The sequence below is a fragment of the Lampetra planeri genome, chromosome 42, assembly GCF_965212315.1.
Source record: "Lampetra planeri chromosome 42, kcLamPlan1.2.h2, whole genome shotgun sequence".
Classification (NCBI taxonomy): Eukaryota; Metazoa; Chordata; class Hyperoartia; order Petromyzontiformes; family Petromyzontidae; genus Lampetra; species Lampetra planeri.
Genome location: NC_136148.1, coordinates 3679453 through 3694563, shown reverse-complemented (window position 1 = coordinate 3694563; position 15111 = coordinate 3679453). Strand labels below are relative to the sequence as shown.

The 15111-nt window shown below is 52.8% G+C and overlaps 1 protein-coding gene across 1 annotated transcript in view; it reads left to right on the top strand.

Annotated features, from left to right (window-relative positions):
- Window positions 1-15111, top strand: part of LOC144732316 (cadherin-7-like) — a 58118-nt gene that overhangs the window by 21698 nt on the left and 21309 nt on the right. The window contains exons 6-7 of the mRNA XM_078613785.1: window positions 266-453; window positions 11341-11597. Coding sequence (XP_078469911.1) covers window positions 266-453; window positions 11341-11597 — 445 coding nt within the window. The remainder of the gene's footprint in view (window positions 1-265; window positions 454-11340; window positions 11598-15111) is intronic.

The following is a 15111-nucleotide window of genomic DNA, read 5'->3' as shown; positions in this document are numbered from 1 at the left end:
AGCCAGCGTGGACAAGTAGCCTCAAGAGCTGCCTCCTTGGCGGGAGGGCCTTCCACCAGCAGCAAGCAATTGCAGGGCTGCACCTGTATCCTCGGCCCGAGGGGTAGAGCTTTAATATTTGACGGGTTAAAGGGTTGGGCTTAAGGGTGGGGGGTAAGGGGCGACATGTGGAAAGGGGCTATATCGAGACTCGCGTTGTGCTCCCCCAAAATTACAATAATATTTATTTACAAATTGTCCCTCCCCCACCCCCCCACCCACCCAGGCACATACCGTGCATCGGTGAGCGAAGCGGCGGTGCCGGGCATGACGGTGGGGCGAGTGCGGGCACAGGACGCGGACGAGGGCGACAACGCGAGGGTGGACTACCGCATCGTGGCCGGGGACAGGGCCGGGGCCTTCTCCATCGCCACCGACCCCTCCACGCAGGATGGGGTCGTGACCCTCGCTCAGGTGAGAGGCAGGGGGGGGGGCGGTGATGATGACGCGGGGGTAATGATGCGGTGTGGTGATGATGATGTGGGGTGATGATGCGGTGTGGGGGGAGGGGGGGTGCTGATGGTGGTGATGGTGAAGGGGCGTGAGAGTGAATGGAGGTGGCGTCGGTAACCGGATCCATTCGAGCTGTCAGAGGTCTGTTGGCTACATCGGGTCGTAGGTTGACGCTGAGGTTTACCGTCGGTGAAAGTTGAAAGTTGCAGGCAACCCAGTAGAAGCGTCCTTCGTAACGGGCCCCACGACATCGGCATCACACCTCCGATTAGCACGGTTGGTTACATACGGTTGCGAAAGAAGTTTGTGTAACATACATGTTACGTGTATGTTGAGCTTCGTACGTAGCCAACCGGTGTTAATCCATGCTAATCAGAGGCGTGGCATCAATCCCCCTACCCACGTGACCGGGAGTAACCCCCTCCCCCCCGCGCCGTGTGACAACCCGCGATTTGGTAGCTGCAGGTTAGGAGACAGGGACGAGGGGAGGTAGGAGGGCACGACTGGGAGAGGGGAGAGGGGCCATGGGGATGAGAGGGGGACGTCGGAGGAGTGACGGGATGAGGAGCGAGCTGCGGGTGAAGGAGGAGAGAGCTGTGGGTGAAGGAGGAGAGAGCTGTGGATGAAGGAGGAGAGAGCTGTGGATGAAGGAGGAGAGAGCTGTGGATGAAGGAGGAGAGAGCTGTGGATGAAGGAGGAGAGAGCTGTGGATGAAGGAGGGAGCTGTGGGTGAAATAAAGGGACTTTAACCCACACTTTGGTGAGGAGAGTTTCCACTCGACCTGGAGTCAAATTGCACAATGCAATTTCATATTATGCTGTATTACACCAATGCTGATTATACTGCTGCTGATGATGAAGATGCTGCTGCTGCTTCATCGGCTGCCACAGATGATGGTGCTGATGATAATGGTGACGATGTTGAGACTTTGCTTGTGATGGTGCCCTGGGGATACGACATTCCCACTTCGATAGGACAAAAGAAAATCCAACTCCCCACCATCGCTCGCCTCTCCGAGACATCATTCCTGCCGCTAATTAACTCGCGAGCCAGAGATGCCGACCTCGCTAATTGCCAATTAAGACTTCCGAGCACCACACACGCGTGCACACACACGCACATGCACAGACACACACACATGCGTACGAACACAGACAAAAAACAAAGATCCCCTTAAAGCCTTAACAGACTGTGGGGGGCAAGTGCTGATAGCGAGCACCTATGAAGGCCGGTGTGGCATACGATGGGGTGAGTAGCTAGCACCACGCCCGGCCGCTTTTGTATCCCGAGTGGCGATGTCTACACACCGCACCAGCTACTAATTCGAGGCTGATTCGACTTAGGGTAGGCCCCAGAACCGATTCAGATAATCGTCACTGGTACTGGCCGTGAGCGGGAACCGAACTCAGGTCTGTAGTGCAGCGCGCTAACCGCTACACCACCGCTCCACGCATAGGCACACACACACAATACGCACATACACACACACGCACGCAGGCTCTTCAAAGGCGGCACAGAGTACATGACACGCACTGAGGTTGAGTTTCTTCCGGGGCAGCCTTGTGGCTCGGAGATGTTAACTGCCTCACATGGTTTGCAGGAGATCGTGGGTTCAATCTCGACGCCTGACGCCTGCTGCTGTATATTTGGAGATTGCAAGGCTCTTTCTCTTACTCTTTGGTTCTTTCGGTAATGTCACGTAGGTATAAACTAAATTATATTAATTCACGACGTTTCGGGCGCAACACAAGTGTCCATCATCAGGTGGGAAAGCCTGGTCTGCTGCCGAGGCAGACTCCGGGTCCTCTGGTTTTCCCCTCCGCATTTAAAGATGAACATTCGTTCCGAGTAATTGGCTCCTGTAAATATCCACGTGATGATGATGATGAGCCACTTTGTTGAGCTATCATTTGTAATGGCCACATCGCTTCTGGAAAAGAGCTATTTAGCTCAGAGGGACTTAACTGGTAACATGAAAAAAGATTAGTTTTTAATGGTAAATGTGGCGATGTCTCTGACATGCCCGCTACGTACATTCCTCTCATCGTTGAGCTCCTCCGTGCTCTCGCTAAGCACCATTCCGGCTTGCGCCGCTTTCTGCTCCGGCGGGAATTTTTTTATATCGGCACGTGTCCGCGAATAAAAGGGCATCAATGATGCCCCGGCACACAACATCCAGTATGCCTCTCCCCAATATCCGTGGTCACTATGGTCACGTGTCACCCACGCTCGTTAGCCGGAGACACCCCAGAAATGTTCCCATTCCCCGGCACACACCATCCAGTATACCTATCCCTTTATGCCCGCGGCGATTCGTCTACTCCGGTCAATATTCGTTGTATGCCGGTGTAGAGCGAGCGGCTCGCAATCGGAAGGTTGTGAGTTCAACTTCAGGTTCTGTTGGGGGGGGGGGGGGCGGGGGGTGGGAGATGGAGGAGGGGGGTGGTGGTGGCTGATTCAGCGCCGTCACCGATAGAATGGGGCACCGTTTTTGGGGGGCCGGGGTTGAGGGGTGGAAGTCAACAACAACAGCGACTGTCTTGCGGATGTACTCGGGCTCCTGCCATGGGAACGTGACATTTCCCACCACTCTCCCGACACGGCTCAATGTGCACCAACGCCTCTCTCTCTCTCTCCACACTCGCGTCGCAGCCGGAATCACTCCGCGAGATGAACCCGACTTAGTCACGCGGCGAAGCAGGCGGAACTTGGAACGGGTTAATCTTGTTCGGGGTGGCAGGGTTAATACTGATTAGGGGGGGGGGGTGGGGGGTTCACGAACGCCACTACGACTATTGACGTGACCAAGGTTAACCGACTTGCGCTCATTTTACGGTTCTACATGCGCATGGAGGTTAAACGGCCGTCGGATAGTTACGGCGGCGGAGGGCTGCATTGAGGGTTAATGGGATGAGTGCTCCCGTTGTTATTGTGCTTGTGCAGTAGATTTAGAGCCACTGGGATGACCTGAACGTTATTGGGGTTGGGGGCCGAGGGGGAGGGAGCATGGGAGAAGGTTGATGGGTGGGGTGTTCCGGAGATGATCTCCACGGAACCTGCACTGGCGGTGTTTGTAGGTTATTGGTTGCGGCGAGCGGGTTAGTAGCTGCTGGGGTCGTTGGATCGCGTAGGGATTTACGAATGTGTGTGGTGCATTGCTGCTTCATGTAACAAGTGATGGTGATATTACAATCCTATGATTATGATGGCTTTAGTATGAGATGATATCGTTGGTGCTGATGATGATTATGGTCATGGGCTTGTTGGTTCTGCTGTTGATGGTGATGATGCTGCTGCTACGTTTGATGATGATACTAAAGATGATGATAATCAGCTGGGTATGCACCGACCAATTAAAGTCAGGCTAATGGGCTTCGAATGCATTTGCATTCGAAGGATGCTAGGATTTTTATGGCGAGATATAGGGTGAGAAACTTGAAGGTTGGGAGTAGGAATTGAAGATTCTGATTAGTGGGTCACGTGGTGTAGGGTGGAGGAGGAGGGGATAGGGTGAGCAACTTGGAGGAGGAGGTTGTGATGGGTGGGTCACGTGGTGCAGGGTGAAGGAGGAGGATGTGATGGGTGACGTCACGTGGTGCAGGGTGAAGGAGGAGGATGTGATGGGTGGATCACGTGGTGCAGGGTGAAGGAGGATGTGATGGGTGGATCACGTGGTGCAGGGGTGAAGGAGGAGGTTGTGATGGGTGGGTCACGTGGTGCAGGGTGAAGGAAGTTGTGATGGGTGGGTCACGTGGTGCAGGGTGGAGGAGGAGGTTGTGATGGGTGGGTCACGTGGTGCAAGGTGGAGGAGGAGGTTGTGATGGGTGGGTCACATGGTGCAGGGTGGAGGAGGAGGAGGATGTGATGGGTGGGTCACGTGGTGCAGGGTGAAGGAGGAGGTTGTGATGGGTGGGTCACGTGGTGCAGGGTGAAGGAGGAGGATGTGATGGGTGACGTCACGTGGTGCAGGGTGAAGGAGGAGGATGTGATGGGTGGGTCACGTGGTGCAGGGTGAAGGAGGAGGTTGTGATGGGTGGGTCACGTGGTGCAGGGTGAAGGAGGAGGATGTGATGGGTGACGTCACGTGGTGCAGGGTGAAGGAGGAGGATGTGATGGGTGGGTCACGTGGTGCAGGGTGAAGGAGGAGGTTGTGATGGGTGGGTCACGTGGTGCAGGGTGAAGGAGGAGGATGTGATGGGTGACGTCACGTGGTGCAGGGTGGAGGATGAGGTTGTGATGGGTGGGTCACGTGGTGCAGGGTGGAGGAGGGGGATAGGGTGAGCAACTTGTAGGAGGAGGTTGTGATGGGTGGTTCACGTGGTGCAGGGTGAAGGAGGAGGAGGAGGACGAGGAGGAGGAGGGGGGGGGTGACCCAGACCGGTATTGGAGGGGCACCCTCGGCATTGCCCTAACGAGCAATCGAGAAACGTCGTCACCGAGCCTCCGTCGCGAGCAATCTGAGCACCCGCGCGGCTGCTCGGGTGGTCCCCGATACCTCGTTACTGTTGTTGTTGTGTTTTTTTACTCGTTCCTCCCGCGCGCGCGCGCGAGAGTCGGGACAATAAAATTGAGCGAGGTTAATTCGAAAGAAGCGAACAAATTGCCGGGCAAAAGTCGATAATCGCTTGGAATTCAGCACCCCCATCCCCCCCCCCCCCAAACGCACACACTCCGCTCCCACCCCCATCTCTCTCTGCCTCCCTGCCTCTCACCCGCTGTGTGTCAACTCGTGTTGGGCGTGTGTGTGTGTGCGTCGCAATTCGTTTAACCTTTACGGAGGAGGTAGACATAGGCGGCGCTTTTGGACGCGGAGTTTTGATGTTTGTTTCATGTTGATTGGATTCGTTATACGGCGAACGGGGGCGTAACTATATTATTCATGATAATTGGTTCTTTACCCTTCTATCTGGCAACAAAACTGACACCTTTTTACAAGGAGTCATGTTTGCATAGACCGCAATACCTGCAGTCATAATACAAACAAAAGAACATAACTCTGATAATGTGCACTGTCCTTGAAGTTGATTGGTCCACACCCGAGACAGCTTTCCTTAGAGCCTAGTCTCATATGGGTTGGACCAGATGACGCCAAAAGGCGTCATCTGGTCCAACCCATATGAGACTAGGCTCTAAGGAAAGCTGTCTCGGGTGTGGACCAATCAACTTCAAGGACAGTGCACATTATCAGAGTTATGTTCTTTTGTTTGTATTATGACTGCAGGTATTGCGGTCTATGCAAACATGACTCCTTGTAAAAAGGTGTCAGTTTTGTTGCCAGATAGAAGGGTAAAGAACCAATTATCATATTTTTACTGGCAAATGAGGTTCCCAAAGTATATTATTCATTTAGAGTTTAACTACATACAGGATCATAGACTTACAAAGTCAAAGATCCCCCGTATAGCCTCAACAGACTGTTGGGGCGAGTACTGTTAGCGAGCTCCTATGAAGGCCGGCGCTGTATGGGAGGAGGTGATTGGCTAGAACCACACCCGGCCGCCTTTGTCTCCCCGGTGGTGATGCTTACACATCGCACCAGGTACTCATTTGAGGCTGAGTCGACCCGGTTCAGATAATCATCACTGGTGTTGGCCGTGAACGGGAATCGAACTCGGCTCTCTGCCCGGTTCGTAGCGCAGCGTAGCGCTAACCGCTGCACTACCGCTCCCCACTCGCAACAACAACCGCCACTCGTCACTAAGTGACGGTGACGTCACCACGGCGCCTGTGCCAGGCTAGGTGCACTTTGAGGCCACGTGAAGTGTCGACACGCTCGCTGGCAGGAGGTCACGGGGCAGACCCAGGTGCCACGGGTCGACTGAATGAGATGACTGAGCCGATGCACCACCTGTGTCCCCCTGCTGTGCCAACCTGCCGCACTTTACCCGCCGCGCGCTGTTGTGAGCGTCGCTCAACTGCCCTCCGCAGTCGTTGGAGGGCGACCGCCTCCAACGGCCCAGTAGAGAGCCCTTCACGAGCCTCCCCGCTTAAACAAAGACAAAGAACCCCCGCATTGCCTTGACAGACTGTTGGGGCAAGTGCTGTTAGCGAGAAGCTCCCCGTGAAGGCCTGCACGGGCACACGACTGGGTGGGGTGGCCAGCGCACCACGCCCGGCCGTCCTTTGTATCCGCAGCAGCGATGTTTAGGCTGAGGTAACCTAGGGGAGGGCCCGAGGATTTGTTCAGATAATCGTCGTTGGCATTGGGTTTCCGCCGTGCGTGGGAAACGATCTCGGGTCGCTGCCGGGTTCGGGTTTAGCGCAGCGCGCTAACCACTGTACCCCCGCTCCACACACACACAACGCCCTAACCACTGCGCCACCACTCCACGCACACAACGCGCTAACCACTGCACCTCCACTCCACGCACTACACAACGCGCTAACCACTGCACCACCGCTCCACACACACACAATGCGCTAACCACTGCACCACCACTCCACGCACACACAACGCGCTAACCACTGCACCACCACTCCACACACACAACGCGCTAACCACTGCACCGCCGCTCCTCGCACACACAGAGAAACACGCGCGCGCACAACGCTCATTACAACCTATGTCAATTCAAGAGTCATTTTCCCACCTGGAATTATCACTGGGGGGTGGTGGGGGTTGGAAGTTAAGTATAGAAATGAGCAACCGCTTTGTGGATCTTTGAGGAGTCCCCACCCCCCCCGAATCGATGATAATTTAATTACAAGACTAAATTGAGGGTGATTGAGGCTTTTGTGGAGTTGACCTTTGGATAATGTTGTTTGTGTGTGTGCGCATGTTGGGGTTAGGCTATCGGGTGCGGTGTTCGTCACCCCCCCCCACCCGTCCCCTCGCCCCCCCCCCGTCCCCTCGCCCCCCCCCCGTCCCCTCGCCTCCCCCCCAACCCCGCCCCCCCCCCTCGTGTGCCGTTCCGTTCTTCATCGGTGCTCGCGAACGGCGATTGCCTCACTCAGTCTACCTAGGCACGAGGGAGTTCTTTGTCTTTTGGAGCTGTGGTGCAGCGGTTAGCGCGCTGTTCTCCCATCCCGGCTACCCGAGTTCGATTCCCGCTCACAGCCACCAACATTGGTAACGATTATCTGAAACGTTTCGGGGCCTCCCCTAGGTCCACTCAGCCTTAAATGAGTACATGGTGCAATATGTGGGAGCGATACGTCTGTGCACGTGTTTATGTAAATCTATGAATCTGTATGCGAGTCTCTAGTGCTCTCCGTGAGTCTGCGGGTCTCTATGTGAGTCTGTGGATGTTTTTGTGAGTCTATGGGTCTCTATGTGAGTCTATGGGTCTCTATGTGAGTCTATGGGTCTCTATGTGAGTCTGTGGGTCTCTATGTGAGTCTGTGGGTCTCTATGTGAGTCTGTGGGTCTCTATGTGAGTCTGTGGGTCTCTATGTGAGTCTGTGGGTCTCTATGTGAGTCTATGGGTCTCTATGTGAGTATATGGGTCTCTATGTGAGTCTATGGGTCTCTATGTGAGTCTATGGGTCTTTATGTGAGTCTGTGGGTCTCTATGTGAGTCTATGGGTCTCTATGTGAGTCTGTGGGTCTCTATGGCAGTCATTGATGTCTGGGCTGAGGTCATCAATTGACTACACTCGAGCTCCCGGTTTAAATCGCTGTGGTTGAGCGGAGGACACCCGGATCGGAACCTAGGCCTTGAGAGAGTTCCAGCTCCCCGTCTCTGACCTCTCGACCACCCGACCCCCTCCCACTCCACAGACTTGATTGGTGAATGAAGATTTGTGAATGAAGATTTGTGAATGAAGATTGGTGTGTCCATGACGCTCTGTGTGCAACGAGAGGAAAGATCAGAGTTAGATGTTAATCCACCACTAAATCAATTATCAAATAAGCATCCCCCTCCTTCACTTACTCCCTCCCCCTCGTCCTCGTCTCCCCCTCCCCTCCCTCCTCCCTCCCCCTGCTCCCCCCCCCTCTCCTCCTCAACATCTCCCCCCTCCTACTCTATCTTCTGTGTGTCCCTCGCATCGAAATAAAATACGTGTCTTGACTCCGTTGGCTCTCGCTGTGTTATAAATAATGGTTTAATTATATTTAACAAATTACGACTTGGGAAAGACGCCAGGGTCTTAAACTATATTATATTTTTTAATTAGCACTATAAATCGAGAGTGAAACGTAATGTATTAGGTGGTGGTGGTGGTGGTGTAGTTAATGGAGGTGGTGATGATTGTACTTGCGATGGTGGTCATGGCGGTGATGATGATGTAACTAATGAGAATGTAGCTGATGATGTTGGAAATATGTGTACGTGATGTGTGCATGAATGCATGCAGACTGCATGTCTGTGTATACGCGTTCGTCGCTTACGTAGGTGCTGCTCGCTAACAACACTTGTCCCAACAGTCTGTTAAGCTCCGCGGGGGATGTTTGTTTTTGTTTGTCGAGTACACACGCATGCAAGTGAGTGAGTGAGTAGTGTGTGTGTGTGTATTCTCGTGTGCCGTGCCCGCTCACAGCAGAATCAGAATCCGTATTTTCACTCGAGGAATTCGACGAGCTATGAAACTATTTTTCACAGATGTCCAGGAAGGAACCTAGGGTCAGAAAGTTACAACAACAAACAATTCGAAAACACGATAGGAGTGTAAAGTATAGGCAACGGTAAACAAATCACCTAAACACATCTGTTTATCTTCTTGGTTCTTTCGGTAAAGTCACGTAGAATGGAAATAATAAAATAATAAAAATTATTTCTGAATGAGAATTGTAAAATAAGAATTGTAAAATAAGAATTATTTCATCATGTTTTATTTTTATTATTGTATTATTGCCATTCTACGTGACTTTACCGAAAGAACCAAGAAGATGAATCCCTGCAGTCACGAAAGCTTTAAATTGAAACATCTGTTTCTTTCAGCAGGTAAAGCCCCACTAAGCTACAGAGCTCTTTTTCAAAAGCGACTTGGCCACACATTAATAGCTCGACGAATTGGCCTTAACCACGTGGAATATACACATAGCAGCCGAACAATCTCAAAGCGCTTGCCCCAACAGGAAAGGCTACGCGGGATATCTTTGCAGTTTGTGCGTGAGCGCACGTGGTCAAACGGTTGCAAGAAATATCGATGCATGCGTGCGTGCATTTGGACAAACGTGATTTAATGCGCGCCTAATTCATAAATCAGGTGGCCCAGGAGCGGCGAAAACCACACCGGGGCCGCGTTTGTCTCACCGGTGTCAAATTATTACACAGCACACTGGGTACTCATTTAAGGCTGAGTCGACCTAGGGGATGGCCTAGGGAACGGTTTAGATGCTCGTCACTGGTGTTGGTGGCCGTGACCGGGGAGTCGAACTGGGAGTCATGACAGCCGCAACGACACTACCGCTCCTCACTTCGAAAAATGTGCTAACAGCACCTGCCTCCGACAGTATGGCAAGGCTGTGTGGGTCACCTTTGCCTTTGTATGTGAACAAGGACAACTATTTGTCCGTACGGCTTTAACAGACTAGGGGCAAGTGCTGTTAGCGAGCACCTATGAAGGCCGGCACGGCACACGAGGAGGTGGGTGGCCAGCACCACGCCCCACCGCCTTTGTCTCCCCAGTGGCGATGTTTACACACCGCACCAGGTACTCATTTGAGGCTGAGACGACCTAGGGGGTGGCCCAGGACCGGTTCAGATAATCGTCACTGGGTGTTGGCCGTGAGCAGGAATCGAACCCGGGTCGTTGGGTTCATAGCGCAGCGCGCTAACCGATACACTATCACTCCCTCCTCCACGTACACACTCACAAACACGTGCATCTCCTCTCCACAGCTGTAACCGCACATGACCCCTGATGACCTCTATTCTCGAGCCACTCCACCACCGCAAGCTCCCTCTCTCTCTCTCTCCCCCTCTCCATCTCTCTCCCGAGTGAGCCCCGTGTATCTGAGACGCTCACTAAAGCCTTTGATGTTAATTACCCCTCTCCCCCCCCCACCAACCCTCCCCCCCCCTTCGTTAACTAGACGCACAACAACTGGGCTCTCCGCAGGCATCAGCATAGCCCGATAACCCCCACCTCAATCCCCTCGCCCCCCACCCCCCCAAAAAAAAAAATCCCCACGCACTCCCAAGTCGCGTTTCTCACGCCGATATGTAAATGTCACGCGGTAATATTTAATGACTGGTATTGCGGATACAACGTGTCACCAGCGTTGCTGTGCCGCAGGCTATGGGAGGGATGGGCGGGGCGGGAGGGGTGAAGAGGGGAGAGGAGAGGGGAGCGGAGGAGGAGGAGAGAAGGGAAGAGGGAGGAGAGGGAGGGAAGGTGTTTGTAGGGCAAGGAGGCAGCAGGGATGTTGGTCGTTCGGACAAGGTGACATGATTAGACAAGGACGATAGGTTGATGATGATGACGGTGGTAAAAGACAGTGGTGCTGATGATGATGATGACGGTAATGCTGATCATTATGGTGATGGTAAAGAATGGTGTTGCTGATAATCATGGCGATTGTGATGGTGACAGTGATGATGATGATGATGTTTATGAATATTCTGTGTTGCTATTTTCTGTCCCCACTTACCACAAACTCATGTCCATCACCAACCACTGCCAACCACCAACAACATCAACCACTCCGAAACATCAACAACCACTGTTAAACCCACCACCCCCACCCACCCCGCTCCACCTCCTCCCCACAACCACCGCCACCACCTCCCACCACAACCATCTCCTCCCCATCACCACCACAACCACCCACCTGCTCCCACCACAACCATCTCCTCCCCACCACCAACTACACCACCTCCACCACCTTCTCTCACCACAACAATCTCCTTCCCACCAACACCACCACAACCCACCGTCGCCACCCACCCACCCACCCACAGCCGCTCGACTACGAGCGCAAGCACGCCTACACGCTCACCGTGGAGGCGTGGAACCCGGTGGCGGGGGGCAGCAGCTCCACGGCGATGGTGCCTCTGGCTGGCTCCACGCGCCTCCTCGTGAGCGTGGAGGACGCGGACGAGGGCCCCGTCTTCTCTCCGGCCGCCTACGAGTTCGAGGTGGCCGAGAGCCAGGGGCCACGGCACCCCCTAGGCACGGTCACGGCCCTGGACCCCGACGCAGCGGCCAGACCCGTGCGGTAAGCGGAGAGAGAGAGAGAGAGCGGAGAGAGTGGAAATCGAGAGGAGAGAGATTATGGAGAAATAGCGGGGAGAGGAGAGGGGGATTGGAGAGATTTTTGACTTTGAAACAACTTATATTGCCGCCAGCAGCAACAGCGCTGGAGGCGATTCCGATAGGAAATACACAAAGTCACCAGCAAACAAATGAAAACAAACGCTACAAATCCACGCGCTGTGGCGCTAAATGCACCGCACACAATACGAAAGAAAAGTCACGTGGTGGTGGTGGTGGTGGTCATCGCGCACGCCACGGTGACGAGCGAGCACTTGAGAAGGTGAACACGAGGGTGCCGTCCACGCTGGTGCAGAGAGGGGCTTGTCCTGCTCCCCAGCGTTCGAAGAAGACGCGCTGCACATCACCGACATGTGTGTGGTACATGGCGTGCTCAGAGAGAGAGAGAGGAGATGAGAGAGGAGATGACAGAGAGAGAGGAGATGACAGAGAGAGGAGATGAGAGAGAGGAGACGAGAGAAGAGATGGATCTCGCCTCCACTTCAAAAGGGGATGACTCCGCCAAACAATATCATGGCGGCGTTGTGCAAACACAATTAACACCAACAATAACAACACGTTCCGTATCGAACAGCGCCGTGTGTGTGGCTCTAAAATGAAAATCATTTATAATACACGCCGTTCCGTTCCTTCCCAGCACACAGAAAGGTCACTACCGCTATGGGTCTCAATGTGAGTCTATGGGTGTCTTTGTGAGTCTATGGGTCTCTATGTGAAATATATGGGTGTCTTTGTGAGTCTATGGGTCTCTATGTGAGTCTTTGGGTGTCTTTGTGAGTCTATGGGTCTCTATGTGAGCCTATGGGTGTCTTTGTGAGTCTATGGGTCTCTATGTGAGCCTATGGATGTCTTTGTGAGTCTATGGGTCTCTATGTGAGTCTATGGGTGTCTTTGTGAGTCTATGGGTCTCTATGTGAGTATATGGGTGTCTTTGAGAGTCTATGGGTCTCTATGTGAAATATATGGGTGTATTTGTGAGTCTATGGGTCTCTATGTGAGTCTTTGTGTCTTTGTGAGTCTATGGGTCTCTATGTGAGCCTATGGGTGTCTTTGTGAGTTTATGGGTCTCTATGCGAGTCTTTGGGTGTCTTTGTGAGTCTATGGGACTCTATGTGAGTCTTTGGGTGTCTTTGTGAGTCTATGGGTCTCTATGTGAGCCTATGGGTGTCTTTGTGAGTCTATGGGTCTCTATGCGAGTCTTTGGGTGTCTTTGTGAGTCTATGGGTCTCTATGTGAGTCTATGGGTGTATTTGTGAGTCTATGGGTCTATGTGAACTATATGGGTGTCTTTGTGAGTCTATCGGTCCCTATGTGAGTCTATGTGTGTCTTTGTGAGTCTATGGGTCTCTATGTGAGTCTATGGGTGTCTTTGTGAGTCTATGGGTCTCTATGTGAGTCTTTGGGTGTCTTTGTGAGTCTATGGGTCTCTATGTGAGTCTATGGGTGTCTTTGTGAGTCTATGGATCTCTATGCGAGTCTTTGGGTGTCTTTGTGAGTCTATGGGTCTCTATGTGAGTCTATGGGTGTCTTTGTGAGTCTATGGGTCTCTATGTGAAATATATGGGTGTCTTTGTGAGTCTATGGGTCTCTATGTGAGTCTTTGGGTGTCTATGTGAGTCTATGGGTCTCTATGTGAGCATATGGGTGTCTTTGTGAGTCTATGGGTCTCTATGCGAGTCTTTGGGTGTCTTTGTGAGTCTATGGGTCTCTATGTGAGTCTATGGGTGTCTTTGTGAGTCTATGGGTCTCTATGCGAGTCTTTGGGTGTCTTTGTGAGTCTATGGGTCTCTATGTGAGTCTTTGGGTGTCTTTGTGAGTCTATGGGTCTCTATGTGAGCCTATGGGTGTCTTTGTGAGTCTATGGGTCCCTATGTGAGTCTATGGGTGTCTTTGTGAGTCTATGGGTGTCTATGTGAGTCTGTGGGTGTCTTTGTGAGTCTATGGGTCTCTATGTGAGTCTTTGGGTGTCTTTGTGAGTCTATGGGTCCCTATGTGAGTCTATGGGTGTCTTTGTGAGTCTATGGGTCTCTTTGTGAGTCTTTGGGTGTCTTTGTGAGTCTATGGGTCTCTATGTGAGCCTATGGGTGTCTTTGTGAGTCTATGGGTCCCTATGTGAGTCTATGGGTGTCTTTGTGAGTCTATGGGTCACTATGTGAGTCTTTGGGTGTCTTTGTGAGTCTATGGGTCTCTATGTGAGCCTATGGGTGTCTTTGTGAGTCTATGGGTCCCTATGTGAGTCTATGGGTGTCTTTGTGAGTCTATGGGTCTCTATGTGAGTCTTTGGGTGTCTTTGTGAGTCTATGGGTCTCTATGTGAGCCTATGGGTGTCTTTGTGAGTCTATGGGTCCCTATGTGAGTCTATGGGTGTCTTTGTGAGTCTATGGGTCTCTATGTGAGTCGTTGGGTGTCTTTGTGAGTCTATGGGTCTCTATGTGAGCCTATGGGTGTCTTTGTGAGTCTATGGGTCCCTATGTGAGTCTATGGGTGTCTTTGCTAGTATATGGGTCTCTATGTGAGTCTTTGGGTGTCTTTGTGAGTCTATGGGTCTCTATCTGAGTCCATGCATCTCTGCGTGAGTCTATGGGTGTCTTTGTGAGTCTATGGGTCTCGACAAGTTTGTGGGTCTCTATGTGAGTCTATGGGTCTCTATGCGAGTCCATGCATGAGTGTCTTTGTGAGTCTATGGGTCTCGATACGTTTGTGGGTCTCTATGTGAGTCTATGGGTCTCTATACGAGTCGTTGGTGACCAGGCTGCACCTGTACACACGTGCCATCTCTGTGGTGCTGCTGAGACGTGGCTCAGCGTCTCTGATGTCTGTACCACCAAGGCCACCTCTAGACTAATACCCATCACTGCAGCAATGTAATTCAACTGGAACATCACTGACATGATAGATCATTCGTTTCCCTTCGCTATCAATGCCGCCCACCCACCAACCCACTCACCCACCCACCCATCCACCCACCCACCCACCCACTCACCCACCCACTCACCCACCCAATCATTCACCCACCCATTCATCCTCCTGCAGCTACTACCATGACGACTGTTCCCGTGAACTTATCTCACCGATTCACTCCACTCACACACTCACCCACAAACCCACTCACCCATCAGCCCACTCACCCACTCACTCACCCACCGACTCACTCACCCACTCACTCACCCACCAACCCACTCACCCACCAGCCCACTCACCCACTCAATCACCCACCAGCCCACTCACCCACCAGCCCACTCACCCACCAGCCCACTCACACACCCACTCACTCACCCACCGACTCACTCATTCACCCACTCACTCACCCACCTACCTACTCACCCACTCACTCACCCACCTACCTACTCATCCACTCATCCACTCACCCACCCACTCACCCACCCACTCACTCATTCACCCACCCACTCACTCACCCACCCACCCACCCACTCACTCACCCACTCACTCACCCACTC